At 40.7% G+C, this 13,110-nt stretch overlaps 2 protein-coding genes across 2 annotated transcripts in view; one reads left to right on the top strand and one right to left on the bottom strand.

Moving 5' to 3' along the window:
- The first annotated feature begins 6 nt into the window (after positions 1-6).
- EIF2B1 (eukaryotic translation initiation factor 2B subunit alpha) lies at positions 7-4,447 on the top strand. The gene is made up of 8 exons (XM_019473309.1): positions 7-80; positions 209-345; positions 428-544; positions 1,015-1,127; positions 2,044-2,112; positions 3,142-3,217; positions 3,418-3,543; positions 3,997-4,447. The coding sequence occupies exons 3-8, from the start codon at positions 452-454 to the stop codon at positions 4,150-4,152; spliced, it is 633 nt and encodes a 210-aa protein (XP_019328854.1). The 5' UTR covers positions 7-80; positions 209-345; positions 428-451; the 3' UTR covers positions 4,153-4,447.
- A 220-nt stretch (positions 4,448-4,667) lies between these two features.
- DDX55 (DEAD-box helicase 55) overlaps positions 4,668-13,110 on the bottom strand; it is a 9,993-nt gene continuing 1,550 nt past the window's right edge. The window contains exons 2-14 of the mRNA XM_009283928.2: positions 12,763-12,813; positions 12,588-12,674; positions 11,892-11,983; positions 11,716-11,778; positions 10,836-10,985; positions 10,169-10,358; positions 9,506-9,588; positions 8,982-9,113; positions 7,760-7,852; positions 6,961-7,075; positions 6,080-6,248; positions 5,407-5,699; positions 4,668-4,904 (exon numbers count right to left, since the gene is read on the bottom strand). Coding sequence (XP_009282203.2) covers positions 4,737-4,904; positions 5,407-5,699; positions 6,080-6,248; positions 6,961-7,075; positions 7,760-7,852; positions 8,982-9,113; positions 9,506-9,588; positions 10,169-10,358; positions 10,836-10,985; positions 11,716-11,778; positions 11,892-11,983; positions 12,588-12,674; positions 12,763-12,813 — 1,686 coding nt within the window. The 3' untranslated portion in view covers positions 4,668-4,736. The remainder of the gene's footprint in view (positions 4,905-5,406; positions 5,700-6,079; positions 6,249-6,960; positions 7,076-7,759; positions 7,853-8,981; positions 9,114-9,505; positions 9,589-10,168; positions 10,359-10,835; positions 10,986-11,715; positions 11,779-11,891; positions 11,984-12,587; positions 12,675-12,762; positions 12,814-13,110) is intronic.

Below are 13,110 nucleotides of genomic sequence, written 5' to 3'. Positions count from 1 at the left end.
GCGGCTGAGGGACGCCCCCGACGTCGCCTCGGCCGTGGCCGCTATCCGCGCGCTGCTGGGCTTCCTGAAGCAGGACCGAGGTGGGCCCAGGTCCCCCCTCAGCCCCGGGAGGGACGGGGTCCCCCCTCTGCCCCGGGTCTCCCCACGGCGAGGCCCGTGTCGGTGAGGCCCAGCCCAGACCTGACCGTGCGCCTCTGCCCCCCCGCAGGGGAGACCATCCAGGGCCTGAGGAGCAGCCTGCTGGCCGCCATCGACACCCTGTCTCGGGTGGACTCCTCGGTGGCCGTCTCCTCCGGCGGGGAGCTCTTCCTGCGCTTCATCAGCCTCACCTCCCTGGAGTACTCGGTAAGGGCGGCTGCCCCTTGCTCAGCACGGTGCCTGCTGGGGGACCCTGCAGCCTCACAGCAGACATCGCTGTGTTTTCCAGGACTACTCCAAGTGCAAAGAAATCATGATCGAGCGCGGGGAGATCTTCCTGAGGAAAGTCTCTCTCTCGAGGAACAAAATCGCCAAGCTGTGTCATCCTTTCATCAGAGATGGTGCTGTAAGTAGGCCAAGGCAGGGTCACTCTTGTTCTGTTGCTCTGCTGCTTGCAGTAATGGAAAAACAGAAGGGGAGGGGAGTGAAGTTTAACATTCACAACAGCATTGTCTGATGGTGGCTTCTGCAAGTACCTAGGCGTAATATCACCCATCGCTTCATTTTGTTACGACTCATCTCCCCTCCTATTTCAGTTTCCATGCAATCCAACTTTGACTTGTGGTCTAATTCTAGAGGTGCTGAGGAGTCACGACTTCAAGTTTCCATCTAAAGTACTAGATCATCACCCCTTGGCCACATCATGGTGGGCCACATAAAGTCCAGCTATCCTCTGATTTGTAGAATACAAGTGACATACATTATTATTTAACATCGATGGACAGTTGTGTGAAGTAAAAGCCATGACACCTTTAACAAAAGTAAAGGTTTCCCAAAGCTCAGCAAAAAGTAATGTCTGATTATTTTTTTTGACAGCGAATATTGACACACGCCTACTCAAGAGTGGTCCTCAGAGTGTTAGAAGCGGCTGTTGAGTCAAAGAAGCGATTCAGTGTTTATGTTACTGAATCACAGCCAGACCAAGCAGGGCAAGTACTCATTAATTTGTGTTTTATCTTGGTTAACAGGGTAAGTTACACCTAGCATCAAATCTGTCATACCTTAAGAAAAGCTGCTAGGCCTGTTTGCAGCATTTTAAATGGTAACTGTCACTAATAATATCATGTTATTCTGGACAAGTAAAAAACCCTCCAATATTAGCAAGTAATTTCCAATACTAAATATTCTAGTAACAGTGTTACCTAGGTTTTCCTCAAAGGTTTACAAACGTTCAGTCAGTGCCAGGCAACCTACATTATCCTGGGAAAATGGGAGACAATTGATTTCTAGCCGTCTGTTTCAAAAGTAGGTTAAAATAATCAGTATTATATTAAGCATAGCAAAGTAAAACATTTAGCTAACAACGGTGTGTGAAAACCCAAATAAAGTGTATTACTGATGGCAAGAGAGCAAGCTCTCCCTCTTCAGAGCATACACTTGCATAAGTGAAGTAATAAATCCTACATACTGGATAATGCATGTTGCTAACCAGTCTTTCATTAGAATCAAGGATGGTAAGTAAGGTACATACGATTTTCCAGCTTCACTGATATAACTTCTAGCAATGCACCCAATCCTTTATTTCTTGTTTCTTACACCCTGTTGATGGAAAAGCTGAGACAGTTTAGGTAATCTGTCATCTTAATAATAGTTCACTGCCTCATCTTTCTGTAGCTGTAATTCCCGACTGCTAAAACAAACTGACTCTACTTTTGTTGGGTTTGTTGTAATCTGTTTGTTTCCATTTCTACACGAGAACTTATTTTCTATGAGAGGGTACATCATAAACCAAAACTACAGGCAAGGGAACGTGGGCAGTCATGGGTTTCAGTCTTTCAGACTATATTTTTCTAGCATTGTCTTTAAAGAAAAGACTTCTAAGCTTCAAACTTGTTTTTTTAATAGGCAAAAAATGGCAAAAGCCTTGAGGAAGCTGAACATTCCTGTGACTGTGATTCTGGATGCTGCAGTTGGGTAAGCCTGATCATTAAATCTTAATATTGTTCATCACAATTTTATTTTGATAGTGTTGTATGTAAGTTTCCTAGAAGCTTGTTCAAACTACAGAGGTTGTTACTCAGTTTGTCATGGTCATCAAACAAGCTAAACAAGTTACACCTTTAGGTGCACAATTAGGAGAATACGCCTGCTACAAAACAAGTATTTGATGTTTGCATGTTAGAATGAAAAATGGAGTCAGACTTAAGTGTAGAACTTGGGGATATCTGAAAAAAAAAACAACCAAAAAACTGAGGTGCTATGCAAAAAGGCTACATTTTTTTCTAATTTGCATACATGTTATCATTTTGGGGTTTCTTAAGCTATTTCCTAAATTAACACTGCTTACTATAAGTCCAAAACATGAGAAAAGAAAGAACTATAATAAATCTGAACCTCAATTCTTGCCTAAGTGCAAAATGCCTGAGAGACTGCCTCCAAGAGAATACATACCAGTCTGCTTCCCAAGGCACCTCTAATCTAGGGAAGATAGCAGCTTGAATGGACAAGTCTACAAGTTCTGTTTAACACCTTAAATCTATTCAAACCACTTAGTTGATGGTTTTCTTTTTAGAGCTGTATTTTCAATTAACAAAACACATTGGAGGGATGTAAAGAAAAGGGGGATTAGATGAGGAGTATCCTATGTATTTGGCCAAGGTTATCACGGTGCAGTTACACTTCACTGTGTAGGTAGTATCTTATCACAGACACCCGCGTTCCTGTAACTGCATATCATTCCTAGTCAGATTTCAACTTCTTCCAGCATTTACACAATTGCCAAGGTCAGGTATGGCTGGAGAAGAGATGGTTACTTAACATTCCTGCCAGGGAAGCAGATGAAAGCTCACTCCAAGGATGCGTAACAGCACATGGACTTACAAAGGTAGATGAAACTAGTTCAGAAAAGTGAAAGACTGTTTGAATTACTAATTTCTGTTCTGTTCAGCGAGTCATTTGTCATATTACCCAGTAAGACTTGGATTTTTTTCCCCCTTTGAACAGCTACATTATGGAGAAAGTGGACCTGGTGTTAGTTGGTGCTGAAGGTGTAGTTGAAAGCGGAGGCATTATTAACAAGGTAATAGGTAGTGAGTTTATCACATCATTCTGTAAACTCTCGACTGTGAAAGTTTGGTTTCTTTGAAGAATTCAAAGCTTTCTGAAAAATCTTTTCTATTTGGACATTATCCAGTAAAAGTCTATTTATTATTGGAAACTGGGCAATATTGTGTCACACTAGCACTGAGTCTGCATGTTGTTTTCCATCTGTCTCCACAGATTGGCACTAACCAAATTGCTGTGTGTGCCAAAGCTCAGAATAAGCCATTTTATGTGGTAGCAGAAAGTTTCAAGTTTGTAAGACTTTTCCCTCTAAATCAGCAGGACGTCCCAGATAAGTTTAAGGTAAGAGAAATTCAAATTACTTCTTAGCCAGCTAGGATGCATGCTTACGTGTCTATGAATAATTTTCGTCTAAGCATGTCTTCATTTATCTGGATCTCTCTACTCTAGCTTACTTCACATAACACGGAGTTGCTCCATGTTACAGTCACATGTCAAACAGTCATAATTTGCCGTAATACTAACGTTTAGTTCCTGAAGCGGTTCATTTGGGACACAGGAGCAGCTGAGGGCAAGAAACAGTTAAATCAATACAGTTTGGAACTACAAATTGTACTTTATACAAAAGACAAAACAGCTGAGACCAAGCTGGCACCAGCCTATGCCTCATTTTAAAGCAATTGACTTCCTTCAGTTTTACCACAAACATCTGCTTGAGACTATAGCACCGCTCTTGCCCAAAAGAGGTTTTAACTTGCAGTTGTGTAATAACTAATGGTCTCTGTTTCCTTCTAGTACAAAGCAGACACTCTGAAAACAAGTCAGAATCTAACAGAGGAGCATCCCTGGATTGACTACACATCACCATCACTAATTACGTTACTGTTTACAGACCTCGGTGTGTTAACTCCATCAGCTGTCAGTGATGAACTTATTAAACTCTATCTGTAACAGAGGACTCACTGCACAGGATGTATCATCTTCTTCAGTGACTATCACAGTTGTAAGAACGTGGAAGATGATACAAGTTATACGGACGTGGTAAGGAGATGACCTTATAAGGATTAATGTATTTATCAGCCTTCTTGAGTTTTTAAAGCAAAACATTACATGTGGATGGACCACTGTTTAAAAAAAAAAATCTAAAAGTTACTACAGCTTCTAAAGACCTAAAATAAATTATTTTAAAGATGGGTGGAGTATTTTCATATTGTAAAATAAAATACCTTGTGGTGTATTCAAACTCATTCTGAGGTATGCTGTTACTTACTGATCTGTGGTACGTACCTGAAAAAAACAAAATGAAAAAATGCACAAGGCTGCTAATGGAAATCTGCAGCTCCTGCCACGCCATACAAGAGCAGTGCTTTTAGCTTTGTTCTTAACTGCAGGCTCGTTGGTGTGTCTTTATGGATGCCAGGTCTCTTTACGAAGAAATTAGATCAATTCTGTTCTCTGCATCATTATTTTGTTAGAAAAATACAGTTTTATTGAAATAGGCAGTATTTTAATGTAAAATGTGGTTAGAATAGCCATCAACCTTCAGACTCTAAGTCAGCAACAGATTCTGCTTTGAGTCTACTCTGGCTGCCTGTTAGTCTCTTCTCAAACTCTTCTTCACTAATTTTTCCTTTTTTCAGTCTTTTCAAGAGTCTTGTGTCATTCAGCAACTCTTCCATATCCTCATCTTCAATATCAGAGCCCTGTTGACAGTTGAAAAGTAACAAATAAAACACACCAAAAGGCTTTCATTCTATACAGCTGAACACAACAGAAGCTTACAACTCAGATTTTGCTAGGAGTTTCCAAGCAGGAAATAATACTCAATTTCTACCTAGGAAACTATCTAACTCCAAGTTACACTTGTTGAGCATTGAAAAAAGCAAAGAGAAAAAGAAATTTTTAAAAAATCAAGTACTGTCCACCATCCTGCCATACATACTACTGCACTTGTGAGAAATAAAAATCTATGCTACCTATGCCGGCAGCATTATTGACTAGCATCAGAGTGCTGAGAAGTTGTTTTAGTGTTTGGCTTTAAAAAGCTTCTCTATAATTTTTTAAGCTTTGCCTGTCAAGGTCCTAAAAAGTTAATTTACAGTCGTCAATTCCATCAAACTGAAATCCCCTGGCTCTCTGCCATTTGAAAGTATGTACCTATGCTACAGTAATCACATGCAGTTTAATAGAACGGGCAGAATTTACCTCTTCACGCTTCCTTTTAGCTGTTACTTTCTTTTTCTTCTCCCTCTTGGCTTTCTGCTTTGACCAGGCTTTGTTCTTTATGAATTTCTTTTTCCCTCCATTTTCCTGCCTTTCTTTTCTTTGTTGTTCTAGTTGCTTTTGTCTCTGTTTCTCTCTATTTTTATCCTTAAATGAAATGGAGTCTGTATTAACAGTGACTGGAGTAAAGTCTGGAAAACATTTTCCTCTTAGCTCAGGCATCTTTGGCATTTTTAACAATGCAAAACCTTTGGCAAGGCTAGCAAAATCCAGATCTGTTAAAATAAAGATTATAAAGTCAGTTTCCTGCTGGATAAAAAGTTAATTTATCTTAGCAAGTCACAGAAAAGAACATTATCTTATTGTATTGTTTTCATTCTGTACTTAATACTAATAACAATACTAAGTCATTTTTATTTATGCTTGTGTCAGTTTTGGTCAAACTTGCTCATTAAATGTTTTCTCTTGAAAATGATGAGAAACAAGTTGCTTGAAAAAACTAGGAGTTTTGTCAGAATCTGATGTGGCAGAAAGTAACTTTGAGAACAGGAATCAGTAGCTGAAGCTTGTGGACAGTAACACTATGTTTTTTGCCAAACCAAATACTGTCTTCTGAAAGGAACAGTAAAAGATACCAGCCCCTGCTGGGAATTACCTTTTATTCGGAAGATCAGGTTACATTCATGTTTGGCATAAGCCTGGACGTAAGACACAAATGCTTTCATCCCTTTCTCAAACACTGCCCTGTCAGCTAGGGCCATAGACTTCAGTTTTGGAAGAAGATCTAACACGTTTGTCTGTGGTTTCATTTCCTGCATGGGACACTGAAAACCAGAAGAGAAATACAAAACCAAAGGAAAAGTTCAGCCGAATGATTTAAAATGCACTGTGAAACTTCAGACACACACTTCTTCCCCAGTTAATCTTCGGTCAGCTTTGAGCCCCTTTCCCCCTTCTACTTGGTCGCTTCAACGCACTAGTTCACCATTCAGCCCCACACAGTTCTCCCAGCCCAGCGGAAGAGTTCGCACACTGCAGCTCGAGAGAGGCAACATCTTCATCTCGTGCCTTATCAAGCTACGTTCTCGTTAGCAGGCCTCTAGAGAATTTATACAATTAATCCCACAAATGCAGGGCCAGGCACGGGAAATTATCGGAGTTAAAAATAAAGAGCACAGAGGGTGCAGCGTATAAACGTGGTGGCAGGGTTGGGGGTAGGAGTGTGAGCCAGCGCTGCCTTTCTGGAAATGCTCGATCTACACACCCTTAGAAATGAAAAGCCTTTCCTTACTCAATGCATCACGTATTCCTATTACAAAAGCAGTAGATGATAACACTGGGAGCAATCATGTTCTAACAGGTAGTTGCATTTGGTGATGAATAAGCAGCTCTTGTCTTTTTTAAATTGTGCACCTCTGCTAAAACATGGCCTATGCATATAACCTTAAGTTCTACAAATTGTGATTTCAGAACTCCTATCAGTAAGCCTGTCCCCTTGCTCTTTCCTGCTTTGGGGTAGAATAAAAATCTACTAACCTTTTGGTTGATTGAGAGAAAGTTAATGTAAGATTCTTCCATGGGAAGCAAAAACACAAGTGCACTGCCTACATTGCCGATCCGTGCTGTTCGACCACACCGATGCACAAAGGCACTGAAACAACACAACACAGAGCCAACTTAACAGGAGATGCTCAGTCTGATTTTAAAGAATTAGACAGCAAAAGCACAAATCTTGTGGAATGGAAAATATAGCGTGCTATATGCTTTTGAATTAAACCAACAGGAATTAGTAAAATGCAATACAAGAGACGTGTAGCAGTCCCACTCAGTTGTTAGGACTATATGCTAAAGCAAGGGGTATCTGTTTTGGGGGTGAAGTTTAAGCAAGTTGTCGGGAGAGTTATGACAATGGAAGTTAAAATACATGGAAAAGCGCCTTTCCTGTGAGCTTTCAATGTACCACTCCTTGAAGAGCTCTGTCCCCGCCCTCATCTCTGTTCTCATTCACCCTAACGTCTCACCTCTCGTTATTTCTTTGATATTCTCATACTAAGCCTTACACCAGAGTGCCCCTTCACACAAATGTAAGTGGCAACCACCCATTTGACTTACGCACACACAACACAAAGTCATTTCAATTCACAGCAGTTACAACAAAAATGGCAGTGTTTCAACCTCCCTTGTTCACGCATTGTTTTGTGTGTTGTTCACTCAGACTAACTTCCAGGCAGAGATTAAAGGCGTTTTCCGCAGTTGTGTCTTCCCAATTTACATCTGAACAGTACAGTAACATGACCACATGTAGAGTAAAGGTTCTTAAGATCTGAAGTTGTACCTTGCGCTGCTAGGTGGGTCATACTGTAAAACCCAGTGTACTTCTGGAATGTCTATGCCACGAGCCATCACATCAGTGCAAACTAAAATGCCACTAGGAAGAAGAAAAAGCGTGTTTTCATTAAACTGCCACTTGAGAAGAGCCAGTCTCCCCCCAGCTGTGTATTCTGCATCTACCTTGGAGAAGGAGGAACAAAACGTTTCAAACCATTTGTTTTTTGAAAAGAGACCAAATATTGTAAGGTAGTTGCAGCTTTCACCAACTAAAATTCTACATAACATTACGAAAAGGAATGTGATTTATATTACAGCCAACATATCACTAAGAAAAAAAATCAATTCCCTATTACAAGTTCTATTTTTAAATCACCATTGCATCCGCCACAGCTGGATGTAATGCTATAAACATTCTAACAAAAGACTTGAGACTGACAATTTTAGCATGCTGTTTTAAACAGTTGTTCTTCCAGTCTGGTGGTAATTATTTTTCTTATAATATAAAAATGCTAAAACCCAGGTCCCATGCAATAAAAAAATGACAGCTAACGAGGCAAGAGTCTCTTAACAACATCCTGCAAAGCTGACGAAGAATACTTTTCTGCAGGTAAATGACAGCATCGTGTTGCCATATTCTTGTTCACGTACTAATGAAATAGTATCCTGCGTTTCCACTCTGGTTACCAATCAGGAAAAGGTTATTTTCACCACCAGTTCCCTACTGACGGTATGTTTATACAGGAAGGCTAATGTGTGGTTGTAGCATGTGACAGTGCAGCGTGTCCAGTTAAAATAGTAGCACAGACAGCAGCAGTAATGATGGGCTTCATAGTGCGTGTGTTTGGCCAGCAAGCACCGCAAACTTTAGAGGGTCCTGGGCTGCAGGATATCCTAAATCCACGTCCCTGCACCTGCCATGCTGCCACACGGATTATCTAAATTAGTCCTAAATCCACGTCCCTGCACCTGCCATACTGCCACACGGATTATCTAAATTAGGCTGGACAAGCTCCAGTCACATTTTCACTTTGTTTGTGATCATACTTTGAGTACCTAAGCATAGTTTGGGTTATTATAAATACACTCGGAAGCAGCGAGTAGCATCCTTCTCCTCAGCGCAACGCCACTCTTCCGCACTCAAGTGGCAGAATAATATTGTCAGACAAAACTACGTATCCCTTACTATTTTTACTTTTGGCTGGCTTAGCCTATGGATACGGTCTTACCCTGGGAGCTTCCGAAACTCAGTAAAAATCTTGTTACGCTTGTGCTTCATTTTCCCATGAATGCTCATTATTTTCACTTGTTTAATTAAGGATTCCAAAGCCTTCCCATAGTATTCCACACAGGCACACGTGCTGTTGTGATAAAGACATAAAAGCGAAAGATTATGCTTAATTTTTAATCTGGATTAGACAGTCAAGCTAGAGTGGCCTGAGACCTTTCAAAAATATACACCATTGCCTATTTTTACTTAAAATACACATGTCATTTTTATAATTAACATATAATAATCTATAATGCCTTACTTCAAAAATGCACATTAAATGTATGTTTTGCTTAATAAAGTTCAACACAATCCTGACATGAAGCAATGATCAATCTCTTTTTATGCACCATATGCTACAAAAAAGCTATTAAAATGAATCACTTTTAAAATAGTCGTACCCTTGTCAACACAGGGCACGGTTTTGGAATATAAGTAATAAAACACCGCACTATTTTCCCAATGAAACCCAAACGGAACTACCTGAAAAAGACTAGATGTTTCTCCTGTTTGTGCTGTCGAAGAAAATGCACCAACTGATTAAATTTTTCATCTGCTTTGCATATCTACACAAGGCAAAAGAAAAAAAAGGTAAGAAAATGGACTTGACACAAAGCGATCTGCCAGTTTCCTCCATTCATTGTGCACCGATAGACACCTAAAGTCATAATTTGTTAATACTGATCATTTGTACCACAGTTCATCGTGTGGAATATTACTCTTTTATGCATCTTGTTTTAAGTAAAAATAAATACTTAAACTCCCAGTCTTCTCGTCCCCAGCCACAATACCTCTCCCACATCAGTATCTCAGGTTTCCCTCAGCCACTTCTCCGAAACTGCCGAGGTCTCATCCCATACCCGTTCACTATAAGCAGGTCAAGGAGCCACAGCACTGCAGCTAGTTTAGGGTTACAACTACTCCTGGCCAGCCAGACAAAACTCACAGAGCAGGAAACAACGGGGTTGCTAATTTAGATCTTTCTCTTTAGTTTGGTTACTGATCTTTGGAGAACCTGCAAAAGCTTCATGTCTTCTGGTTCCTCTATTAATGTGATCATAACTGGCCAAGATTTAAAAACGTATTGATGGAACAGGGAAAAAGGAGAGGGAACAAGAAACTATCGCGAAGCACAGAGGTTTGCACCATATAATAGTTCTCCAGACGCGTTGGAGTTTTCTGTGTGTTGCTTGCTGCCACTCCCTTCTCTTTCACCGAGATGCGGACAGGATTCCGGAGACCTGCTCTCACCAGGTTCTCCACCTCTTGAGTTTGAGTTGCTGAGAACAGACCTGTCCGTCTCTGCTTGGGCAAAAAGTCCAGAATGGCGTTTAAACTGCAAGTAAGCACACGTAAAACATAACTGTCCCAAGACTTCCCCCGGAAAGCAGCTTAATCATTGGAAGTAAGAGTTTATAAACGAAGTAGCTTTTATTACAGAGTGTCAAGTATATAGCATCTTCTATTGAGCTAATTAACTTAACTTTAAGAGAAAAGGGACACCAAAGCTTATTTGTTAAAGTGTTTTAAGCCATTCCAGTGTGTAAATGATAATTAATCAAGCATTAATACAGCATGTGCTAACATACGTTAAAAAAAAAAAGGAATTGTAAACTCTGTATTCATCAAAGATCCACTTTTCCTGATTCTCTTCCCCTCTTAGCAACTGCTTTATATAGTCTACAGAGCAAAGAGAGGTAAAAGACCAAAACAGAACAAATCTAACTTTAGAGGTCATTGTAGGCCACGCATCAATCATATATGAACTCATTTAAAACTTCACAAGTATTACTAGAATTTATTGCTTAAATACCTTGCTTCAAAGCCCATATCTAGAAGTCTGTCTGCTTCATCTAATACCAACACATCAAGAGACTTCACACAACCTGCTAGATCCAGCCCATCTGCTCTTCTTCTGAATAGATCCTCCAAGCGGCCTGGTGTAGCTACAATGATGTTCCCGCTGTTTGTGAACAAGACACACAGCAATTTTGTAACTGTGCGAGGTAAGGACCTTGGGGGAGCTGCTAACGTAATTATCACAGCACAAACCCGCACTCAAGTTGACTGCATTCTCCAATAAAGCAATTTCATTTTGTCACTTCTAACTGTACTCATATTTCAGTGCCTTTCAGATACTATGTCGATGGGAGAAAAAACGCTCAGGTGAAAGCACGCCATTTGTGGCAATAAAAGTTTAGAGTATAATCAGCAACTATGGAAAGCAACTATCAGCTGGGAGAAACGTTTGGTACCTCCGTGCAAAAGCCAGTGGCAAATATGATTGCTTCAAAACTCATCATCGGTATCAGCACCAACAGTGTCAGAAAATGGTTCATCAGCACAGTCTCAATCGCACTAGAACCTACTGCTAGTACAACGTTTACAAGAAAGAAGGAACTGAAATATTCAGTGAAGACAGTTTTCAGCTCACCATGCTGCACACTGTTCTTCACTCAAACAGCACGTAAACGGTACTGATTTCACATATGATCCTTTCCTTTTGTCTCATTACGGCGTATCTCACTCAAGGAGAAGAATCCACAATTTCCTCAGCATACGCCCTAACATACTCATGCAGTACCGTCAAATTTTAGCACCAGCAGGACCAAAGCCCTAATTTGAAAACCCTAAGGACAAGGAGAAAACCACAGCTGCGAGGCACCGATAAGAATTATCGACAATCAACTCACCCGTGTTCTTTAAACTTTTCAACATCTTCCATGGGATTCCTACCACCAATTAAAAGAATCTGACTAAAACAATAAACCAGAAAGATTTAGGTCATTTTTAAGTTTTGCTAGTTTACGAATGACAGAATTCCAACGAAAAAGGAACTGTGGTTACGACAAGCCTGAAGTCCACTCACCTAAACCTGGGGAAGTGTTTTGTGAAATGTGATAGCACCTCATCAATTTGAATAGCTAATTCTCTCGTTGGTGTGATAATTATAGCTCCAACCTGCACATGAAAAACAAAAGGATTTTATGGAAAATAACAGACTAGAAGAAAGGTTTGGGCAAAATTCTCCCTTACAAGCTAAGTGAATATGAGCCACGTTTATGATCCTAGTTTTAGACAAAACATTTCCACAGAAATACAATGAAGTATACAAAATAACAGAAAATATCTATGAAAGAGGTATTATACCAATGTGCAAAATACCTCTGCTCAAAAGGCACTATCTAATAATCATATTTAATAGCAAATGAGAGTGCAAGTTCTCCGTACGCTAAAATGTATTCAAAGTCAATGGATGCTAAAAAACTTACAAAGACTCTTGTTTGCAGTACGTCATCATATTTGATATTTTAAGACACTTTTCTAACAGCTCAGAACCCTGTTTTGATCGTGCCAAATAAAAAGCTGTACCTAAGTGCAAAGAAAGCACCCCAATATTTATTTTCAAGTTTTAAAGAGCTTATTGTTACTGCTATACCAAAGAGCTGAGCACGCAGTCACTTTATGTGCATGCAATTTTCCTTATCGGTACTTTTCCTGAAGTCGTCAAATCCCATTGGCACATCATAAAAAACATACTCAGAACTGAATAACTTAATCTTACCTGCATTTTCTTTAATTTCTCTTCCCGTCTGAGAAGAATTTCCAGTATGGGAATTACAAACGCTAAGGTTTTGCCACTGCCCGTTACCTGTGAGGAGGGAAACCGAGTCAGCCCTCCCTCAGCTCCAAAGACAAACCAAGAAAAGCAACGAACTCGACCAGGAGAAAGCACTCACCGCTTCCGCGGCAACATCTTTGTTATTCATGAAGAGTGGAATGGTCGCAGACTAGAAAAAGAGAAACATCAGACGAACAGTTGAATTGGCTATGGTGGAAGTAAATCTCACAGAGGCTAAACCCCACAAGAGACACCAGAGCGCTCTGTAAGCGTTACCTAAGCAGAGCCCTTGGCTTTCCCGTCACTGGCTGCCACAGAATCCAGCGACTGCTCTGACCTGCGGCCTCGGGGCTGTGACCGATCCCGCCCGCGCAGCTCGTCCCCTGACCGGCACGGGCTGGCCCAGGCGCTGCCGACACCGCCCGCGCCCCGCTTCCTCAGGCCCTGCCCCCTCCTTCCCCGGGAC

Source organism: Aptenodytes forsteri, unplaced genomic scaffold, assembly GCF_000699145.1.
Source record: "Aptenodytes forsteri isolate BGI_AS27 unplaced genomic scaffold, ASM69914v1 Scaffold118, whole genome shotgun sequence".
Lineage (NCBI taxonomy): Eukaryota > Metazoa > Chordata > Aves > Sphenisciformes > Spheniscidae > Aptenodytes > Aptenodytes forsteri.
The sequence above is the reverse complement of the archived record's forward strand: the minus strand, read 5'-3'. Positions and strand labels throughout refer to the sequence as shown.

Bases quoted from the DNA above. Each gene is read 5' to 3' on its own strand.
- EIF2B1 (XM_019473309.1), top strand. From the start codon at position 452: ATGATCGAGCGCGGGGAGATCTTCCTGAGGAAAGTCTCTCTCTCGAGG. The intron at 3,218-3,417 runs GTAATAGGTAGT...CTGTCTCCACAG, and splicing joins GCGGAGGCATTATTAACAAG to ATTGGCACTAACCAAATTGC. The intron at 3,544-3,996 runs GTAAGAGAAATT...GTTTCCTTCTAG, and splicing joins ACGTCCCAGATAAGTTTAAG to TACAAAGCAGACACTCTGAA.